We start from the raw sequence: 20,376 nt of genomic DNA on the forward strand, positions 1-20,376 counted from the left end.
AGGTGCACTTTATTAGCACTAGTTAGTTATAGTGTGAAGTGTTTTCACTCTGAAACGTGAAGCTTACTTTGACTTTTTAAATTGTTTGAACAAAACATTTTCAAAGTGTTTAGAGGTCTGTTTAAAGACATATAAAATAATCTGAATGATTCAGAAAGGAAACAGTACATACACACTGATGTAAAAATGTATTGTAATCTTTAAAGGTTATGAGAGCAAGTAATGGCCAGGTTCAGGTCATATTGCCATGTTGCTCATATAAACAACTGGGCCTGGGAGGAACATTCATACAGCTTTAGTTTTTGTGCTTATGTTCCTGTAACCGTTGTCCATCCAACACCTCCTACATCCACAGTCACAAGCCCCCCAAGTTGGCTAGCGGAGATTGGGAATGTTCCTGTCCTACGAAGGCTGAAGCAGAACCACTAAAGGGAAACTCACGCATCAGTGCATCAGATGTGTCATCTGGGAAGACAATATATATATATTTGACATATACTACATACAATATAATTGACATTATACTGTTAATTAATTATGATCAACTTAAATAACTATGGTTAGTTCATAATAAAATTGTGGCACAGTGGCTTAGTGGCTTAGTGGTTAATTCTGTCACCTTGCGCCTCCAAGTTCGAGGGTTTAATTACCACCTTGGGTCTCTGTGCATGGAGATTACATGTTCTCCCTGTGCTTGGTGGTTTTTCATCTGGGTACTCTGGTTTCCTCCCACTGTCTAAAGACATGCAAATTAGGCTAATTGCCCGTAGATTGTGAATGAGCATGTAAGTGTGTGTGTACAGTATGTGCGCAATGCGATAGATTGGCACCCCATTGAGTGAGTACCTTGCCTTGTGCCCTCTTTTCTGGGATAGTCTCCTGGCCCCTAGTGAATTAGGGCATCAAGAAGATATGGAGAGGTGCTTTTTTTCTATCCACACATCATACTGCTATTCTTCGCTAAAAGTATTAAAGTGGAAAGGAATTATTTGTACTGTATTAGCTCTTGACTATCTGCTTTTAAAGTAATTTTATCTAGCAAACATTAAGTTATTTATGTGTCTCAGTAGAAACTATAAGGTGTCTAATTTTCTTTATGTGCATACTTCAGCCGAGACCTTAACTTTTAGCAAATAAAATAAAATAGGAAGTGGCTAATAATTTCTGTGTACGTTGTTTGTCTTTTGTCAACTTATTTTCAGTTTGTCTCCAGTGTCACCGAGTAGGATCATTCTGTGCTTGTGCTTGATTTAAAATAGAGAATTTAAAATAGCTGAGCAAATTGAGTAAAAGACAGAAACAGAGTTAACCAGGCAAATGCATAATAGCAAACCATTGAATGCAAAAAGTTGTGTGTCCATAATGGGGAAGTAAAATCAATAATTGTAGTGTCGTATGAAATTTGATATTTTACTTTTCATTTCAGGCCCAAGATGGCTTCATAACTAAAAGTAGACAATTGAGTAGAACCAGATTGCACACCACTCTTTTTTTCCCTTTGTGGTAATCTGAAGTCGTAGTATAACAAAATCAGCACAGAATTATTGTTCTGCTAAGGGATGAAATCATCTCTGCATATGACAACAAAAGTTGAAAATCAAGAGAGAAACTAAATCATCAAAGAAAAATTATTATATGAGCAAAAGTAAACTAAACAAATCACATTAATTACTTATTCTTACTTTATCTGTGAGAGTTTATAATAGAAAAAGAAGAAATAAGTTGCACCCTGTTTTACCATCAAGACAGTATAACAAGCCAGTTATTTTAGCTCATCTACTATGTGTGAATCAGTGACATATTTATTTTTAAGCAGGTCCACTGGCATGTGAAATAGTTTCTTTCAATCTTAATGTATACAATGTGTCTGTACAAGATGGACTAATTGATTTTGCATGGAGAAATGCTCTTAAATCCTCTCTTCCAAGAGATTCCTTTCCTGTCTAGTTATAATTACTGTATACCTGGTGTTTATGTGACGGCACGGTAGTGTAGTGATTAGCACTGTCGCCTTGCACCTCCAGGGTCTGGGTTCGATTCTGGTATAGAAGATGAGTGAGTGAGTGGTATTTATGCATTTCTGAAAAGATGCTTTGTGGTTTTATCCCACAGAAAAACCTAATGTACAGTATTACAGATAGCTAAAAAAGCTTTAAGCTGGCTGAACTTCATTCTATTTACTACAGACAGACAGAGAATCTGGTTGGTAGGAGTTGGGATTTGTCTTCACTCCTGACATGCTATTCTGATCTCCAAAATTTGTTTAGTGTGTCTGGGAGTACATCTCCATCACAGACGAATGGTAATGCTTTAAATTCCTACATATGCCTTGTGTCATTACTGTTGAGGAAGTGATGGTGGATTCCTTCTGTATAGTCATGTGTCACTTTTCTGAAATCCAGGACAGATTGGCTCTTGCTGTGCAGAAGGCTGCCTTATTAAGAGATCTGAAAACAATCTGGTTGCTTCAGAACTGGTGTCATTTTGGCTGTCAAGTATAGTTAAAGGCTACACCCTGTTCCCACCTCGGCTGCAGAGAAAACAGTCATACTTATATCATCATCAAATAAAATGTAGTCTGTGCGGCTGAGGTAGGGCCAGGGTGTAGCATTAAACTATACTTGACAGCCAAAGACTCCACCAGCAATGAACAGTAACTTAATATCACAACAACATTCCTACACCATTTACTGTTTATGTAAACACACAAACTGTGATGTGTAAGTAGTCTAGCTAGATGAACAGCCTTATCAAAAAGCATTCCCTGATTTCCCTGAAGGAGAATGGATGGTGAGGCCTAGCCCATAGATAATTACCTTTGTTATTTTGCCATATTTCATGCACATCAGTCAGATAAATAATATTTTTATAATTTTTATAGATAAAATTTATTGTCTTACAAGTGAAATGTGGCTCCAGTTTTTATACTGGCTTGATGCATTTTATTAGTGCAGGTCAAATTAGCACACTGAATGCCCACATTTATGGTTTTGCTTACATACTAAAAAGCTAGTTATATTATTTTATTTACTTACTTAAACACCAAACTGAAATGGAATCTAGTCTCAGCTCTGTATAACACACTTGAATATAACCCCTTTCTATAAATAAAGTTATGAATGGGTATGCAAGATATGGGATGTTAGGTTTCGAGTGAAAGCTTCTTGTATTCAAAGAGCATTGATGTGTATGAAAAGTTTGTCATATGAACCTTATGTTACTTATGTTAATACACTTTGTCTAAATTACTAAAACTCCACTGAAGTGTGCCTCCCATGTGACAGACCAAACCATAGGTTAATGTACGCACAAAAAGGAGGAACCATGCGGGGCGTAGCTACGCCCACCACCACCTCTGATTGGGATAAACAACTGTGGGATGGACCCTTGAGGTCAAAAACCTTAGGTCCGAGCAGCCTTACACGTAATTTGTAATGTGCGTCTAAAGGTAATCAGCAAGCACGACCACTTCCTCGCTGCTTATGCTTCTGCCCTTGCGGGTGCTCCACCGCCCTTGCAGGGGCTCAGCATTTGAATGTCAAGCCATCTAAAGGAAGCAAGGCGATGAAGAAACACTCTGAAGAAGGTCCTAGCACCCTATAGCAGTTCAGTTTTTCTTTTTCTTATACACCTTTTATCATTAGGGCTGAAATAATACATCGAAATACACTATATTGCCAAATGTGTCTACTCACTCATCTAAATAATTGAATTCAGGTGATCCAACTACTTTCATGGTTACAAAAATATAAAATCAAGCACGTAGGCATGCAAACCGCTTATACAAACATTTGTGAAAAAATGAACAAATGTTCAGGAGCTCAGTGAATTGTGGTACCATCATAGGATGCCACCTGTGAAATCAGTCCAGTTGTGAAATTTCCTTGCTACTAAATATTCTACAGTCAACTGTTAGTGGTATTATAACAAAGTGGAAGCAATTGGGAACGACAGCAACTCAGCCATGAATAGGTAGGCCGCGTAAAATCATAGAGCGCTTAGTGTTGCTAGATCAATGTATCTCTCCAATGAAAATAATGAAAATAGATACACATGCCACTCCTGAGCTGCCAGTGATCCAGACTCTCTCTGCCCTCTGGACCTGTCTGACTCATCCTGGTGCCCCGCTTCTGGTTGGAGATGTCATTGCATGGATGCCACATGTTGTCTGCTTGGGATGTGTGTGGTGACTTGGGATAGTTTCGCTTGACCATGTAGACAGTCCAGGCCCAGGAGGATGCAGAAAGCTGTTCTCAGAGGACTTGTGACAGCAGTCGCTCAATAGTTCAGGACCTGAACCTCCAATAACAAACTCAACTCTATATTAACTTAAAGACATCAACTGTTATATTGAACTTCTGGCTGCCTAATACACAGTATAACTGCAAAACAAATCCTGCTATCCATTATCACCCAAATAAGAATAGGTGTTTTCAGCCTGTTGAGTCGGGTTCCTCTCAAGGTTTCTTCCTTTTGCTATCTTAGGGAGTTTTACCTTACTACTGTTGCCCTCAGCTTGGTCATCAGGGACTAATAATTTTTATCCATACACATTCACATTTCATACATACTTCATGGCCCCTTCCTGTTCCAACATGACTGCGCACCAGTGCACAAAGCAAGGTCATGGATGAGCAAATTTGTCATGGAAGAACTTGACTGGCCTGCACAGAGTCCTGACCTTAACCCAATAAAACACCCTTAGGATAAATAAAAGCGGAGATTCACAAATGCACTTCTGGAAGAATGGTCAAAAATTCCCATAAACACACTCCTAAACCTTCCCAGAAGAGTTGAAGCTGTTGTAGCTGCAAAGGATAGGCCAACATCATATTAAAGCTTATGAATTAAGAATTGAATGTTATTCAATTCAATTCAATTTTATTTGTATAGTGCTTTTAACAATTAGCATTGTTGCAAGGCAGCTTTACACAACCAAATAATTATTTAGTTTGTATGAAATATGAATGTGTATGAATCAAAGTGATAAGATTGTCCCTGATGAGTAAGCCGAGGACAACAGCGAGGAAAAACTCCCTGAGATGGCAGTAAGAAGAAACCTTGAAAGGAACCAGACATCAACAGGGAACCCATCCTCATTTGGGTGAAAATGGATAGCAGGGATTGATCTCACCATACTGTGTGGGATTGGAAGTTCAGTATAACAGGAGATGTGTTTAAGTTAATATGGATAGTTTGTTATTTGAGGCACAGATATAGAAAACTGCAGTTCTAAACTATCGAGCAACTGCAGTCATGACTCCTCAGCGAACAGCGGTCACTATCAGCCGAGGCCAGGACCATCTTTGTGGAAAAGTGGAACCATCCCCAGTCACCACACGCATTCCCAGGCAGACCACATGGGGCATCCATGTGACAAGCCGGAAGTGGGACACCAGGGCAAATCAGACAGTGTGAGTGATCAATGAGAGTGGGGAAGACAACATTTAACATGCCAGTTCACCATAATACTCTACATTTATGAGTCCCCCAGATCTGCTGCTTTACCTAAGACAAATCTAGACTTAAACACTGAGACTGTGTTTGAGTCGCAAACACTAATTGGAAGACTAATTGGAATTGATCTCGGCCTATAATTTGACAGCTAACAAGGGTCAGGCTTCTTAATTAGTGGTTTAATAACTGCTGATTTAAAGGATTTTGGAATAGACCCACTGCTGACTGAAGAGTTAATTATTTTCAACAGGGGTTCTGTTATTGCTGGTACTATCTGCTTGAGAAAATGTGTCGGTACAGAATCTAATTCACAGGTTGATGATTTTGAAGAAGAAATGAGAGAAATTAGTTTATTCTTTTCATGGGGAGTAAAGTATTCTAGGTTCTGATGTGATGTGCTTAGTTTATCATCTGTATCACTTAAATTGTCTGGTTTCAAAGCCTAAATTTTTTGCCTAATGTTTAAAAATGTGTTATTGAAAAAGTTCATGAAATCCTCACCACTGTATGTTGTTGTTGTGGAGATTTCTGCCATGGCCTTGTTTCTAGTTAATTTAGCTATGGTATTAAATAAAAATATAGGACTATTTTTGTTATTTTCTATAAGAGTGGAGAAATAGAACGATCTCGCAGCACTAAGAATTTTTTATATATATATTCAGAATGCTCGCCTTCCATGCTATTTGCATAACTAACAATTTAGTTTGACGCCATTTGCATTCTAATTTTTCGAGAGGTCTGTTTTAAAGTGCGTGTGTGGTCATTTTACCAGGGAGCGAATTTCTTATCTCTAATCATTTTAATTTTAACTAGAGCAACATTATCTACTGTGTAACGAAATGTTGACTCTAACTATTTAGTCGCCTGATCGAGTTCTGTGGAGTCAGATTGCGATCCAATAAAAGTTGATAACTCTGGGAGATTATTGATAAAGCTCTGTGTGGTATTTGATGTAGATGTATGTTTATTGTGGTAGCGCGGCCCTGTGGGTACATTACTATGATATACTTTAATTGAGACAAGACAGTGATCTGAGATAGCTTTAGACTGTGGAATTGTGGTGAAATTTTTATACTTAATCTGAAGGATAATATTAAATCTAAAGTGTGACTTTATATGCATGTGAAAACAGGCAAGCAAATACTTTTGGGAATATAGTGCATGTTGAGTATGTTGATTGTGTAATGTGTCAGATTTTTTGCAGGGTTTATATTTATTCCCAATTAATGCAGAGCATAGTGAAAATAATATTTTATTCCCAAAACCCTAAACCTTAACCATCAAACTTGTAGAAATTCTTTAAATAAATAACAATCAAAATGATGGTAAGTACGGCAGGAATGTTTTGTCTGATTGTTGTGTATTATCAGTGCCTGGAAGTATTCACTATGTTATCTGTTTCGTCATCATTGTCTTTTCCGCGGCGGCCCGGTGATGTAGTGGTTAGCACTGTCGCCTTGCACTGCCTTTCTCTGTGTGCATGGAGTTCTCCATGTTCTCCCCGTGCTTGGTGGGTTTCCTTCGGGTACTCCGGTTTCCTCCCACATTCCAAAAACATGCAGGTAAGGTTAATTGGTGTTTCCAAATGCCTGTAGTGTGTGAATGGGTGTGTGTGTGTGCCCTGCGATGGATTGAGTACCCTGCCTTGTGCCCTAAGTCTCCTGGGATAGGCTCCAGGTCCCAGTGACCCTGAATACAGGATAAAGCGGTATAGAAGATAAGTGAGTGAATGAGTGTCTTTTCCGCTTAATCCTGTATACAGGGTGGCAGGGGGGCCTGAAGCCTATGCCAAGAAACTTAGGGCATGAGGCGGGGAAGTTATATCATCTATGTGCTTGATGATATAGCCAAGCACTGATGCTGTACCTTTCCAAGTTTGTGTGGTTGTGGTATGTACAGTAGCAGCCTTTCTGAAAAACTTTTTTAGTCTGCATGCAAGACTGTCCTGACATACTCAGAAGGCTCTCTGATAATAGGTTGCTTTAGAACAGTATCCTTTTGGCTGTCAAGTCTAGTTCTAGTCAACACCCTGGCCCCATGACTAAAATTAGCACACTTCATGCCCATGTTTATGGTTTTGCTTGAATACTAAAAAGCCTATTTACATTCATTTACTTGAACACTAGGGTGAGTTAGTGTTTAGTCTCAAGTAATATGGCAGTTAAGTGTAACGCACTTGATTGTGTTTCCCATGGGAGTCAAATGTTGCAAAACACATTTTTGAAACTTCTTCGAAGTAATTGTTGTTGCTTGATTTCATTAAAGACCAGCAGTCAGTCCAATTTCTCAGTTTCTTTATTGCACACCTTTTATCTAAGTCTAAAGTGATGCATCGACATACACTATATAGCCGTCTTCACTCACCCATCCAAATGATTGAATTCAGGTGTCTCAATTACTTTCATGGTTACAGGTGTATAAAATCAAGCATGTAGGCATGCAGACCACTTCTACAATCATTTGTGAAAAAATTGATCGCTCTCAGGAGCTTAGTGAATTCCAGCATGGTATCGTGATAGGATGCCATCAGTGCAATAAGTCGAGTTAAGTCAATAGCTACAAATCCTCAAACTCCATGTGGCCTCCAGATTAGCTAAAGGACAGTGCATAGAGAGCTTCATGCAGTGGGTTCCCATGGCCGAGCAGCTGCATCCCAGCCTTACATCACCAAGTGCAATGAAAGCATTGGATGCAGTAGTGTAAAGAATGCCACCACTGGACTCTAGAGCAGGGGAGACGTGTTCTCTGAAATGACAATACATGCCAATACTGGCCAATGGATGAGACCAGTACTTGTCTGACTTCATTGTGCCAAGTGCGAGGAGAACTCTTAATGCTTCATGATATTGGGACATTTTGCACAATTTTAAGCTTTCAACTTTGTGCAAACAGTTTGGGCATAGCCCCTTCCCGTTCCAACATGACTGCGCACCATAAAGCAAGGTCCATAAAGACATGGTTGAACAGGTTTGGTGTGGAACTTTACTGGGCTGCACAGAGTACTGACCTTAACCTGATAGAACACCTTGGTAGTTAGCAGTCCTTCTGAAAATCTTTCAGTCTGTGTGCAAGTAGCAGTTCTGACAGATATTCTCCCTGATATTTGGTATCATTTTTGGCTGAGGTCTATTGTAGTTCAAGGCTACACCCTGATCCCACCTCAGCTGCCCGGACAACATTTTAGTCATGCTAATATCATCAACAATACAGTATCATCATAAATAAAATGCGGTCAAGGCAGCCGAGGTGGGGCCAGGGTGTAGCCTTGAACTATACTTGACAGCCAAAAACTCCATCAGTGATGAACCATCAAGTCATGTCATGTCAAGTAGACTTTTATTATCATTTCAACCATATACAGTTTAGTATGCAGTGAAACGAAACAGCATTCCTCCTGGACTAAGGTGCTACATACAAACAACATAAATATACAACATAAAATAGCAAAAACTAAGTAGCTAACTAAGATGCCTAATTAGCTGACTACCTGAGACAAAACAAATTAACACTATAAATATACAAAAAACTAAGTACTATACTAAAAGATAATATAAAGTCCATGTGCAAATGTGCATGCAAGAGCAACAACATGACAAACAACATGTGGATGTGAGTCTGTGTATATGTGTGTGTGTATGTGTGTGCGTGTGTGTATCAGTCCAGTCCCTTTTTATTTAGGAGACAAATGGTTTGTGGAAAGAAGCTTTTACACAATTTGGATGTGAGGGCCTGAAGGCTTTTTCAGATGGCAACACTGTCTATGGAAGTTAATGCCAGGATATTAGGGAGCCTATCCCAGAAGATTTTGGGCACAAGGCAGGCTTCATTCAGGAGATGGTGGCAATCCACTGGATTGTACACATAAATTTGGGAATGCTAGTTAACCTAAGCTGCATGTCTTTGGATTGTGGGAGGAAACCAGGACCAGGAGGAAACCCATCAAACATGGGGGGAACATGCAGACTCCATGAACTGAGACCTAGGGCAGGCATTAAGGCATTAAACCTGAACGATGCAAGCCACCAGTGCTAACCACTACACTACCATGCTGCCCATCCCAGAGTGTTAAAAAAAGCATTCCTAATTAGGTATATACTGAATAAATCTTAACTTTTCTGATGAACAGTCGAAAAACTTTTTATATTTCTACAAGACTAATTAATACTTGCCACTTAATTTTTTATGTTGCCCATTTTTATTGTGTTAAATAACTATTTTTGAGAAAAGATAATATAATGGTATGGTTATTATTATTTTATTATTTTTATTTTATATTTATTAGGAGGTTAACCAAGGATTAATCAACTAATCAGAAAACAATTGTTAGGTTAATAGATGTTTTTATCAATGGAAATCACCACAAATATCACAACATATTACAACTGAAATGGATTTGAAACAGAACATTGATTATGATAATGCATGTCTTACACAGGGAATCAATTTCCCTCTGTGTACAGTGTGAGGACTGTAATCTGTGTGACCCTGTTTCTTAATTTCTAAAAGCACATGGAAGCATATGAAGCAAACTGCTCATGAGTATAAAATGAGCTTATATATATAAAAAAGCTATAATTCCTAAATGGTTCATGAACGATAAATGTATAGCTATAAATATATAATTAAATCACATCTTACATGATTAATTTTAAATTTATTGAGGTGGTGTACAGAAGCAAAAACAAACAAATGCCCCTTCTTACTGTCCAATTATTTATGGACTTTATTACATGAAAGAAATCACAACCACCTCTCGGCAAAGTGTAGTCAGTGTCATATGTTAAACAAGTTTATTTATCTGTATGCTGATGCTTTTCTTAGCAATTTTCTAGTTGAAGGCCAAGAATTTTTCAACCCATCAGTGTATGGACTCCACTAGTCCTCTGAAGATGTTCTGTGGCACCAACATATTAGCAGCTGATCTTGCAGTTGCAAGGTGGAGCCTCCATGGATCAGACTTGTTTATCCAGCTCATCTCACCAGTGCTTGAGCAGATTGAGATCTGGGGAATTTGGAGGCCAAGTCAACATTCTGAACCCTTTGTCATGTTTCTTACACCATTCTTGAGTAAATTTTGCAGTGTTACATTATCCTGGTGAAAGACAACACTCAGGGAATACCGTTGCCATAAAGGGGTGTACTTGGTCTGCAACAATGTTTATACAGGTGGTACATGTCAAGGTAAGAATTACACGAATGTCATTACCCAAGGTTTCCCTAGCATTGCTTAGAGCATCACATTGCCCCACTGGCTTGCCTTCTTCCCACTGTGCATCCTGGTGCCATCTTTTCCCATGTAAGTGACGCAAACACACCCAGCCATTCACTTGATGTAAAAGAAAGCGTGACTATTTAGACCAGGCCACCTTCTTCCACTGATCCATGGTCCAGTTCAGTTACTCACGTGTACATTGAAACACTATTAATTATGGATTAGCATGGTTTTAGCTGCTTATTTAGCAGTTTGTGTTACAGAAGGTTTTTTTGTGGACTGTAACCCATATACATCACTAAATCTCGGGTGCCCATGATCCTATGGCTGGTTTACCGGCTGTCCGTCATTGGACCACTTTTAGTAGGTATTAACCACTGCATAGTAGGAACACTTTCAAAATGGGCCAGGGGTAGCTCAGTGGTTAAGGCATTGGACTACAGTTCGGGCTGTTGGGCCCTTGAGCAAGGCCCTTAACCCTCAACTGCTCAGATGTGTAATGAGATAAAAATGTAAGTCGTTCTGGATAAGATGTGTAATGCCGAATGCTTAAATGTAAAAGACCTGCTGTTTTGTAGATGCTCTGGGCAAATCTGCTTGTTATCTACCGGGTGGGTAAAAAGTAACTAGGCATTAAAAATTGGTAATACGTCTATATTTATAATACAAATGTATTGAAACAAATTGTACATGCACTTTATTACTTAGGAAAATTAAAGCAATTCTTCAAATTTCAATATAGGCACCAGGGGCGTCAACCTATTTCCTCAAATGGCTGGGGACAGAATGCACAGTTTTCTGAAGGCAGTTGTTTGGGATTTTCCGGCCAAAATTTCAAGCAAAGCTAGCTGTTTACTTTTTTTTGCAAAAACGAGTGGTATAAAGTTACCCAACAGCAATGTAAAAAACTGGTAGACAGCATGCCAAAATGCATGAAAGCTGTAATTGCTAATCAGAGTTTTTCCACCAAATACTTATTTCTTAATGTTATTTAGCCAAAGCATTAACACAATCTTTTTACAAATTATTTGCATTTTGGCTTATTTGAGTTATTAACCTTTTAGGGTTATTTTGATGTGTTGTAATATTGATATTTACTTCAAATACATACTGTTATATTTTGAAAAAATATTGTCAGCAGTTCACTAAAAAATTAAACAAAACTGTTCATCTCACCACTTCATGCACCAGTAAGAAAAACATAAGAACCTGATTATTTTCCAGTGGTCTCAGATTTTTATCCAGATTTGTATATATTTTTTTGTATTATATTCTCACATTGAAACAGATGGGCAAGTATTTGTTTTGGAACATGTCATGGCATATGAGGCCACCTTGGTGAGGTTCCGTAACAGTGAGACTGAGACACGTCTGTAAATCTGCACAACAAGCTCACAGGACCTGCTGACACCTACACTATATATCCATCACTAATTAATGCATAGAAACATGTTTCTTTTTCACAACAGGTCTATACAACAGAGACTGAATTTCTATCATTGTTAATATTATAAAATTTGACGAGATGAGTGTATAGCATTTTTAAAGTGTCCACACCCTGAGATAAAGCTTCCTGAAATAGAAAAGCATTCATTTGCATGCTTTCACTTTATTAGCAATAAAGTGCTGTTGAGGAAATGATTGTCTACAGAGCATTAATAACATTGCATGATGTTAAATGTAATTGTAGACTGGTTTAAAAATAAACTAAACAAAAACTCTAGAGTGAAACTGACTTCTGGCAAATGTATTGTTTAGATGTGGGAGGCCTGGTGTACTTACTTTCTTATGTCAATCACAGGGACACGGGTAAATCATAAGGATCTTTGAGCCCATGCATGCAGAAGCAGGCGAACAGTGCTTTCCTCAGGGTGTGTAATACTGTCCCCTAACATTGGGCAGCAATCCAATAGGCCCCCTAATGAATAAACACGTGATCGTCTTCACCTCCCCCGATTGAGAACTGTTGAGCAATGGGGGAAAAGCCTACAAGATGGGTGGAATAAGATTTTAAGATTCAATCATTTTCATATATTTTTTTGCAATAATCATCCTGACAAAAAGGTTCACTATGCACCAGATAATGTTCACACAGGAGTTAAAACCCACACAAGGAAATAAACACAGCTCACATGACTACAGAGCTATTTTATTTTAGCTCACCTAATATAAAAGAAAACAAAAAGAATCTCATCAACACATTGTGTTTCTTTGCTGCTACTGTGAGTTCCTTTAGGGTAAATATGTAATAGCATTGAATCCATTTTATTTTATGGTATAAGGACTATTACTACCTTAAGTGGCTGCTTGGCACCGGTGTGTCACTACATAGTTAGATATATCCTACAGAGGAGTAAAGCTCATGAAGGTTTGTCCATTTATCATAAATGCACATACTGTTTATTTGTAAATTGCAGTACGTGTGTACTCATATAGTCTGGAAGTAAGATGTTCAGAGCTGGACTGGTAATCTGAAATTTTCTGTGAGCCAATATCCATCCCACATTGCTGTTAGCGCGTACAGTCAGTATCATATATGGAGCTACACTGACACCTAGTGGGTTTGGGAAGGAGAACATGAGAATGTGATGGGCAGGGTTTGTCTTCAGGACAGGAATGCAGAAGGACAGATGGTGGTGGTGGACTTTGCAAAAAGGATGAAAATGGCAGTAGTAAATACTTTCTTTCAGAAGAGGCAGGAACATAAGGGGACATATAAGAGTGGAGCCAGAAGCACTCAGATGGACTATTTTGTGTCGATGTTGTAATCTGAAGAGAGTAGACAGAAGTAAAGGGAGATACCGCATAAGGTGAAGGTAAAGGTGCCTAAAGCCAAACAAATTAAGTTGAATCCTAGGATGGAGAGTTAAATTGAATCCTAAGGAGGAAAAGGTGGATCAGCTTGGTGAGGCAGAGAGATAGAGATGGGAACTATGTGCGTGAGGTGAGGAGGGCATTAAAGAGGATAAAGAGTGGAAAGGCAGTTGTTCCTAATGACATACCTGTGAAGGTGTGGAAGTGCTTAGAAGAGGTGGCAGTAGAGTTTTTGACTAGTCTGTTTAGCAAGATCTTGGAGAGTGAGAGGATCCCAGAAGGGCAGGGGGAGTGTATTGGTGCCGATCTTTAAGAACAAGGGAGATGTGCAGAGCTGTGGAAACTACAGAGGAGTAAAGCTTATGAATCATGCAATGAAGCTGTGGGAAAGAGTAGTGGAAGCTATATTCAGAGCAGAGGTGAGCATTTGTGAGCAGCAATGTGGTTTCGTGCTTATAAAGAGTACAACAGATGCAGTATTTACTTTGTGGATGCTGATGAAGAAGTACAGAGAGGGTAATAGGGAGTTGCATCATGTCTTTATAGATTTAGAGAAAATGTGTGACAGGGTACCGAGAAAGGAACTGCGGTATTGCGAGGTAAAGAAGGTGCAGAACTTTAAGTACTTCCAGAGAAATGAAGAGTGTGGAAAGAAGGTGAAGAACGCATGGAAAAAAGTGTCAGGTGTGTTGTAAGATGAAAGAGTATCAGCAAGAATAAAAGGTGTTCAAGACAGTGGTGAGACCAGCGAGGCTCTATGCCTTAGAGACAGTGGCACTGAAGAAAAACCAGGAGGCAGAGCTGAGGTAGCAGAGATAAAGATGTTGAGGTTCTCTTTGAGATTGACAAGGATGGATAGGATCAAGAATGAGTTCATCAGAGGGACAACCCATGTTAGATGTTTTGGAGATAACATCAGAGAGGCCAGATTGAGGTGGTTTGGACATGTTTAGAGGAGAGATTGTGAATATATCGGTAGAAGGATGCTGAGGTTGGAACTGCCAGGCAGGAGGTCTAGAGGAAGACCAAAAAGGAGATTTATGGATGCAGTGAGAGAGGACATGAAGTTAGTTGGTGTGAGAGAAGAGGATGCAGAGGATAGGGTTAGATGGAGGCAAATGATTTGCTGTGATGATCCCTGAAAAGGAACAGCCAAAAGACAAATAATAATTTTAGATTAAGGTTGGACGCCGCAGAAATAGTCAAGGGCAAGGATTTGAACAACTTTGTCCAGGTCCTGTGTTTACTAAGCATCTCACAATTTTAGATTAACAAAACCTATAGATGTGTAACTCAACTGCATGACGTAATCCTAATCAGACTGCTGTCACAACTGTTTAAAGCCCCTATAATAGGGCTGTGTAGGACTGTCTGATCAAAATGATTTTGAAAAGAAAACCAGACTGGAGAGAAGATGAAAGCATTTTGCTTGCGGAGGAGGCAGTAAAATGTAAAGAAATAATGAAAGTAAAATTCTGCCCTACTCTTACCTCTAATTATAAAAAGTGAGTGGACAGCGATTTGTGAAAGCATCAATGCCACCTGTCAGTTTGCCGCAGGTACCTCTGAGGTGTGTGAAACATGGGCATGCACCATGTTAATAAAGGGATGAAGTGCTGCTTATAATGGAAAATCTAAAATAAACAGTTGTGTACACTCAAATTATTTAATGTAAGTATATAGAATGTATACATATATGTATATAATTATTTGAATGTTTGTGACATGGATGATGTCTACAACTCCACTGTTTGTTTGTTTGTTTGTTTGTTTGTTTGTTTGTTTGTTTGTTTGTTTGTTTGTTGATTTCCCGCTGCATGGTAAAAAATGTTTGAATGCTTTAAGAGCAAAGTTTAATTTATATTTTCCGTCAATGTCAGCTGTGTCACTGTTTCAAAGATGAATCTTTGCTGTTACTGAAAAAAAATGTACAGTATCAGTTACTTGCAAAAACAGCAGAGGACATGTTTGTTATTGGACCAGTTACATACCTCACGTAGTGTTTAAAAAAAATTAATTTTGGTATAAACGTATCATTTATGAGCTTCATGTCACTCAGTGTGACTAAAACGTCTCTCCTTTGTCTCTGCCTGAACACCTTTTCCTTGCTACTCCTAACCAGAACACCTCTGGAGCTCTCCTACATTTTGGTGGAGATGGAAAGTGATTTTCTATTTGAAGAACTTTGATAAATAGTTCTTATTCCTACTCCTGAAAGTAGGACCAAAATGGCAACATTCTGAGATTTGTTGCCACTTGTTGCCAATGAGTGATCTTTTATGTTTTCTTTGGTGGACTGTTTTGCTCTTTGGCTTTTCCATGACCACTCTTTTATATTAACAGCACATTGTTTTTTATTTAAATGTTTGCTGTTGGTGTCAATTGTATATATAGTACACCTATCCTGAATGGCAACTACGCTAATTCTCTCCATCTGTTCTGTACTTTTCTACCCATCCTGAGGCATCGGGAGATTGTACCAGCTTTAGTAGACAAAGGCCAACCCTGCAAGGATCCTAAGGCATCTAGAGAAGGACCAGCTCCAGCTGAATTCTGCTTTATGATGGCTGGAGCTACACATCCTGCTCCTGTGCTTCCAGTGATCCAGACCCCATCTGCCCTCTGCACCTACTGACTCCCTGTGCTGAAGTGGACTTCATGTTAATCTACACAACTTCTGTTATATTGAACTTTTACCTGCACAACACACATGATGTTATTTCTATTTGTTATCACCCAGATGAGGATGGGTTCCCTGTTGAGTCTGGTTCCTCTCAAGGTTTCTTCCTATTGCCATCTCAGGGAGTTTTTCCTTGCCACTGTCGCCGTCACCCTTGGCTTGCTCATCAGAGACATTTCATTCATCATTCATTCAGCTAATTATTATCTAGACACATTTTTCTCACACATACACACTTCCAAATATTTTCTTTTCTTTTCTTAAAAAAAAAAAAAATTCTTTAATTTTTTGTGAAGCTGCTTTGTGACAATGACCATTGTTAAAAGCGCTATATAAATAAAATAAAATTGAATTAAATTTAATATATTAATCTGGCTCTGCTTTTTTGGTCTTGTTAAAATTAGTACCAATATAATAAAAAAAATCAAAACAAACTAATCTAAAAACTTAATGTAATGCACGTTGTTGATTATGTTTGTCACTGGACCAAATATATCACTTGTATTGAAATGAAATGCTGTTTCTTCAGGACCATCATGCAACACATTACAGTTTACAAGGCTGCATTTACACAACAGTGAGACACCATCACCAAAAGTGTTTTTTTTTTTCAGTACACCACTTTTATTTAGCAAAAAAGTAAAGAAAGTCTGACACATGGGAGTAAATGACCAGATGACCAGTGAACAATATGTGCAGGAGTATCTCAGGAATACTACAGGAATACTGGCTTTGACTTCTGATTTTGAAGTCTTGATTGACACTCACTCATTATCTTTCCTGAGCAAATGTCACGTGACCATTTGTGAGCCAAACAAAGTCGATGGCATCTCATCATTTAAAGTATAAACCGACGTCTAATTAGCGCCAGTGTTTGTCAGGGTTAGTGTGGTGTAGCTACTCGGAATTTAAAAAGTGATTTTGTTTTATTTCACTTTTATTTATTCGGGTTCACACCGAGTATACATCAGTATCTATTAGGGTGTTTAGCTAAATAGCTAATTTAAAGTATGGTTTTACTGCGGATTTTGCGGTGGCTTTTGCGTCCCGTCTCGAGGCTCCTGTACGCGCTGTTTGCTCTGGTGTGGCCGCGACGCCGAGCTGAGAGAGAGGAGCCGCTCACACAGCGGGGTAACAACATCCACCTCACACAGCGGGGTAACAACATCCACCTCACACAGCGGGGTAACACCAAACAGGTACGGACTTAATACTGAACTCCTCACATTAAACCTCAAACACAACAGAGAACCAAACGCGTTTTATTCATTACTGTTTACTGCTGTTTGTCGTTTTCTTTTAGAAATATATATATATATATATATATATATATATATATATATAGAGAGAGAGAGAGAGAGAGAGAGAACCTTATTTTTAAAGATGTCTTTGCTCTAGAGCAGTTATTTGTATGCGGAATACTTTTACTCTGGCTAAACACACCTGAGCAGTACTGTATATAATGAGCAGTGCATCTTAGTAACTTAGAAAAAAAAAAACTTAAACTTTTTCCATGATATTCCAAGTTTTGTTTTTATCATACTTAGATGATAAATAATATAAATCAGGCAAAAAATTTATACACTTCAGGAAAGGAAAAACTATGCTAAAATGAATGGTAAATTTATTATATAGGTTATGTAAATATGATCATTTATGATAATAATAATATGATATTATTAATATTAGTATTATATACATCATACTATTGTTCTTTTCCTGGAGTCTGTTGACTCATACTGTTCTGTAAGTCCCGAGGTAAGTTGTGAGGTGGAGTCTGCATGGGTCAGACTTGTCTTTCCAGCACATTCCACAGATGCTCGATAGCACTGAGATCTGTAGAATTTTAATTTACCACCTTAAACTTATTGACATGTTTCCCCCCCCCCCAGGTGAGACAAAAAGTATGCAATGTACAGTATACTAAATCCTACAGTAGCATGCCAAAGCTTTACTGTACAGGCAGAGAATGCAGTGATAAGAGTATATTCCTGGTATATTACTCATGTATTTGTAACACAGTAAAAACAGACAAACTGTAATGTACTTATAATACATTAAATATATACTTTAATCAAATTAATTACTGTGTCAGTAATTGTGTCAGTCACCATATACCTAAGTAAACTTGAAGTAAACTTGAAGTAGTTTTCCTTTAGCATATAAAAGCACCTTTAATACACTTAAAATATACTCTCTCACTCATCTTCTATACCGCTTTATCCTGTATTCAGGGTCGCAGGACCTGGAGCCTATAGGAGGCTTAGGGCATGAGGCAGGGTACACCCTGGACAGGGTGCCAATCCATCGCAGGGCACATACATACACACACACTCACACACCCATTCACACAATTTGTTAACGCCAATTAGCCTAACCTGCATATCTTTGGACTATAGGAGGAAAGTACCGGAGGAAACCCACCAAGCACAGGGAGAACATCACACAGAGAATCGAACCCGAACCCTGGAGGTGCAAGTCAACAGCGCTAACCACATCACTGTGCCGTCAAGTACAAAATTAGTTGTTCCTAAATAGCAAACTTCAAGTATACTAATCATTAGTCTGGCTGTAATTTTCCTCAAAATTCTACAAACAATACCCATTAATGACAACATAAAAGAATTTTGTTTGCAAATTTATTCAAAATTAAAAATGAAACTCCCAGAAGAACAACAATCGTGCAGCATTATACTCAAAAATACTTAAGGCTGTAAAAAAAAAAGGTTTCTCATGGTCTGAAAGTCCTTGAGGTGCTATTTGGCAAACTCCAGGCCAGCTGTCATGTGCCTTTTACTAAGGAGTCATGATATTTATCATGAATTTGATCTATTTTAGAATAAAGCTGTAACATACATAACAAAATGTGGAAAAAGTGAAGCGCTGTGAATACTTTATGGATGCACTGTACACTAAAGCATGCGTTGACATGATAGGATTTAATATACTGTAGCATACTTTTATTCCACATGGGAAAGCACTATGCCTCCACATCTACACATGCTGGCCTTGACTCAACGCATGCATCAATGAGCCTTGGCTGCCCATGACCCTGCTGCTACAGTGTAGTTTACCAGTTTTCCCCCATGGACCACATTTGATAGGTCCTAACCAATGCAGACCTTGCAAAGACTGCAGTTTTAGAGTTGCTTTGACAGTCCTCTAACCATCACAGTTTGTACCTTAACAAAGTCATTCAAATCCTTACTCTTGCCTACAGTATTTCTTCTGATTCAACTGACGTACTTGACCAAAAGTGGATTTCCTCTTTAAAATCCTTCTTCTTTGTCTTTTGTCTGCTCCCTTTTAGGGGTCGCCACAGCGAATCATCTGCCTCAATCTAACTCTATTCTCTGCATTCTCTTCTCTCACACTAACTAACTTTGTGTCCTCTCTCAATACATGGCAGTTCCAACCTCAGCTTCCTTCTATTAATCTGGTAAAAGTAAAAGTGAATTGTGGTTTTCTATTTTTAGAGTCTGCAAAGAATTTGAGTACAATGTAATGATTTAATAGTCAAAATAAAGTGCATGGAATGTACAGTTCTAAGCTACGGTAAAGTCAATAAACTTTATTATAGCCTACCTCTGGCATGCATGAGTGCGTCTGGATGTGTAGATGCTTGTGTGAAGGAGCAGGAAGACAATGTGAATTTACTAAGACAAAAATGAAAAACAGATATGATTAACCTCTGTCCTAACTGTCCTCCTGCACTGTGGTTTTCTCTTGCAGAGAAGTCAATTCCAGGCAGTGATAGAGGAGTTTAATGCACTTACGGAGCTGAAGAAGAAAAAGATTGAAAATCAGTTGAGAGGCTCAGAAAACACAGTGACAGCACTGCAAGAGAAAGGTGAGGTTTAATGTTCTGTGTTAACATTAGTTTAATGAGGTCAGGCTAAGTTCATGTTCAAAGTAGAAGGGATTAATGTTACATGACATGTAAAACTGCATCTATTTTAATAATGTTTACTCAGTTAAGCAGCGTCAGTATGTGCCGAAAATGGTTAAAGAGAATCCACATATTTAAATGACTTCTCTCAATCCAGCTCACTTTTTTTCAACTCCTCCTCCTCCTCCTCCTCCTCCTCCTCCACCGCCACTTCACCCTCTGGTGCTCCTTACAAGTCCTATTGAGTAAGGTCAAACTGATAATTCTTACCATTTTCATGACATTTACAATATACAGAACAATCATGATACATTACCTGAAAAA

The 20,376-nt window shown here is 38.5% G+C and overlaps 1 protein-coding gene across 1 annotated transcript in view; it reads left to right on the forward strand.

Moving 5' to 3' along the window:
- Nucleotides 1-20,376, forward strand: part of LOC128535241 (shootin-1-like) — a 48,073-nt gene that overhangs the window by 24,034 nt on the left and 3,663 nt on the right. Inside the window, exons 2-3 of the mRNA XM_053509164.1 lie at nucleotides 19,896-20,013; nucleotides 20,210-20,297. Of these exons, the coding sequence (XP_053365139.1) occupies nucleotides 19,896-20,013; nucleotides 20,210-20,297 (206 nt within the window). The remainder of the gene's footprint in view (nucleotides 1-19,895; nucleotides 20,014-20,209; nucleotides 20,298-20,376) is intronic.

This window comes from Clarias gariepinus, chromosome 1, assembly GCF_024256425.1.
Source record: "Clarias gariepinus isolate MV-2021 ecotype Netherlands chromosome 1, CGAR_prim_01v2, whole genome shotgun sequence".
NCBI lineage: Eukaryota > Metazoa > Chordata > Actinopteri > Siluriformes > Clariidae > Clarias > Clarias gariepinus.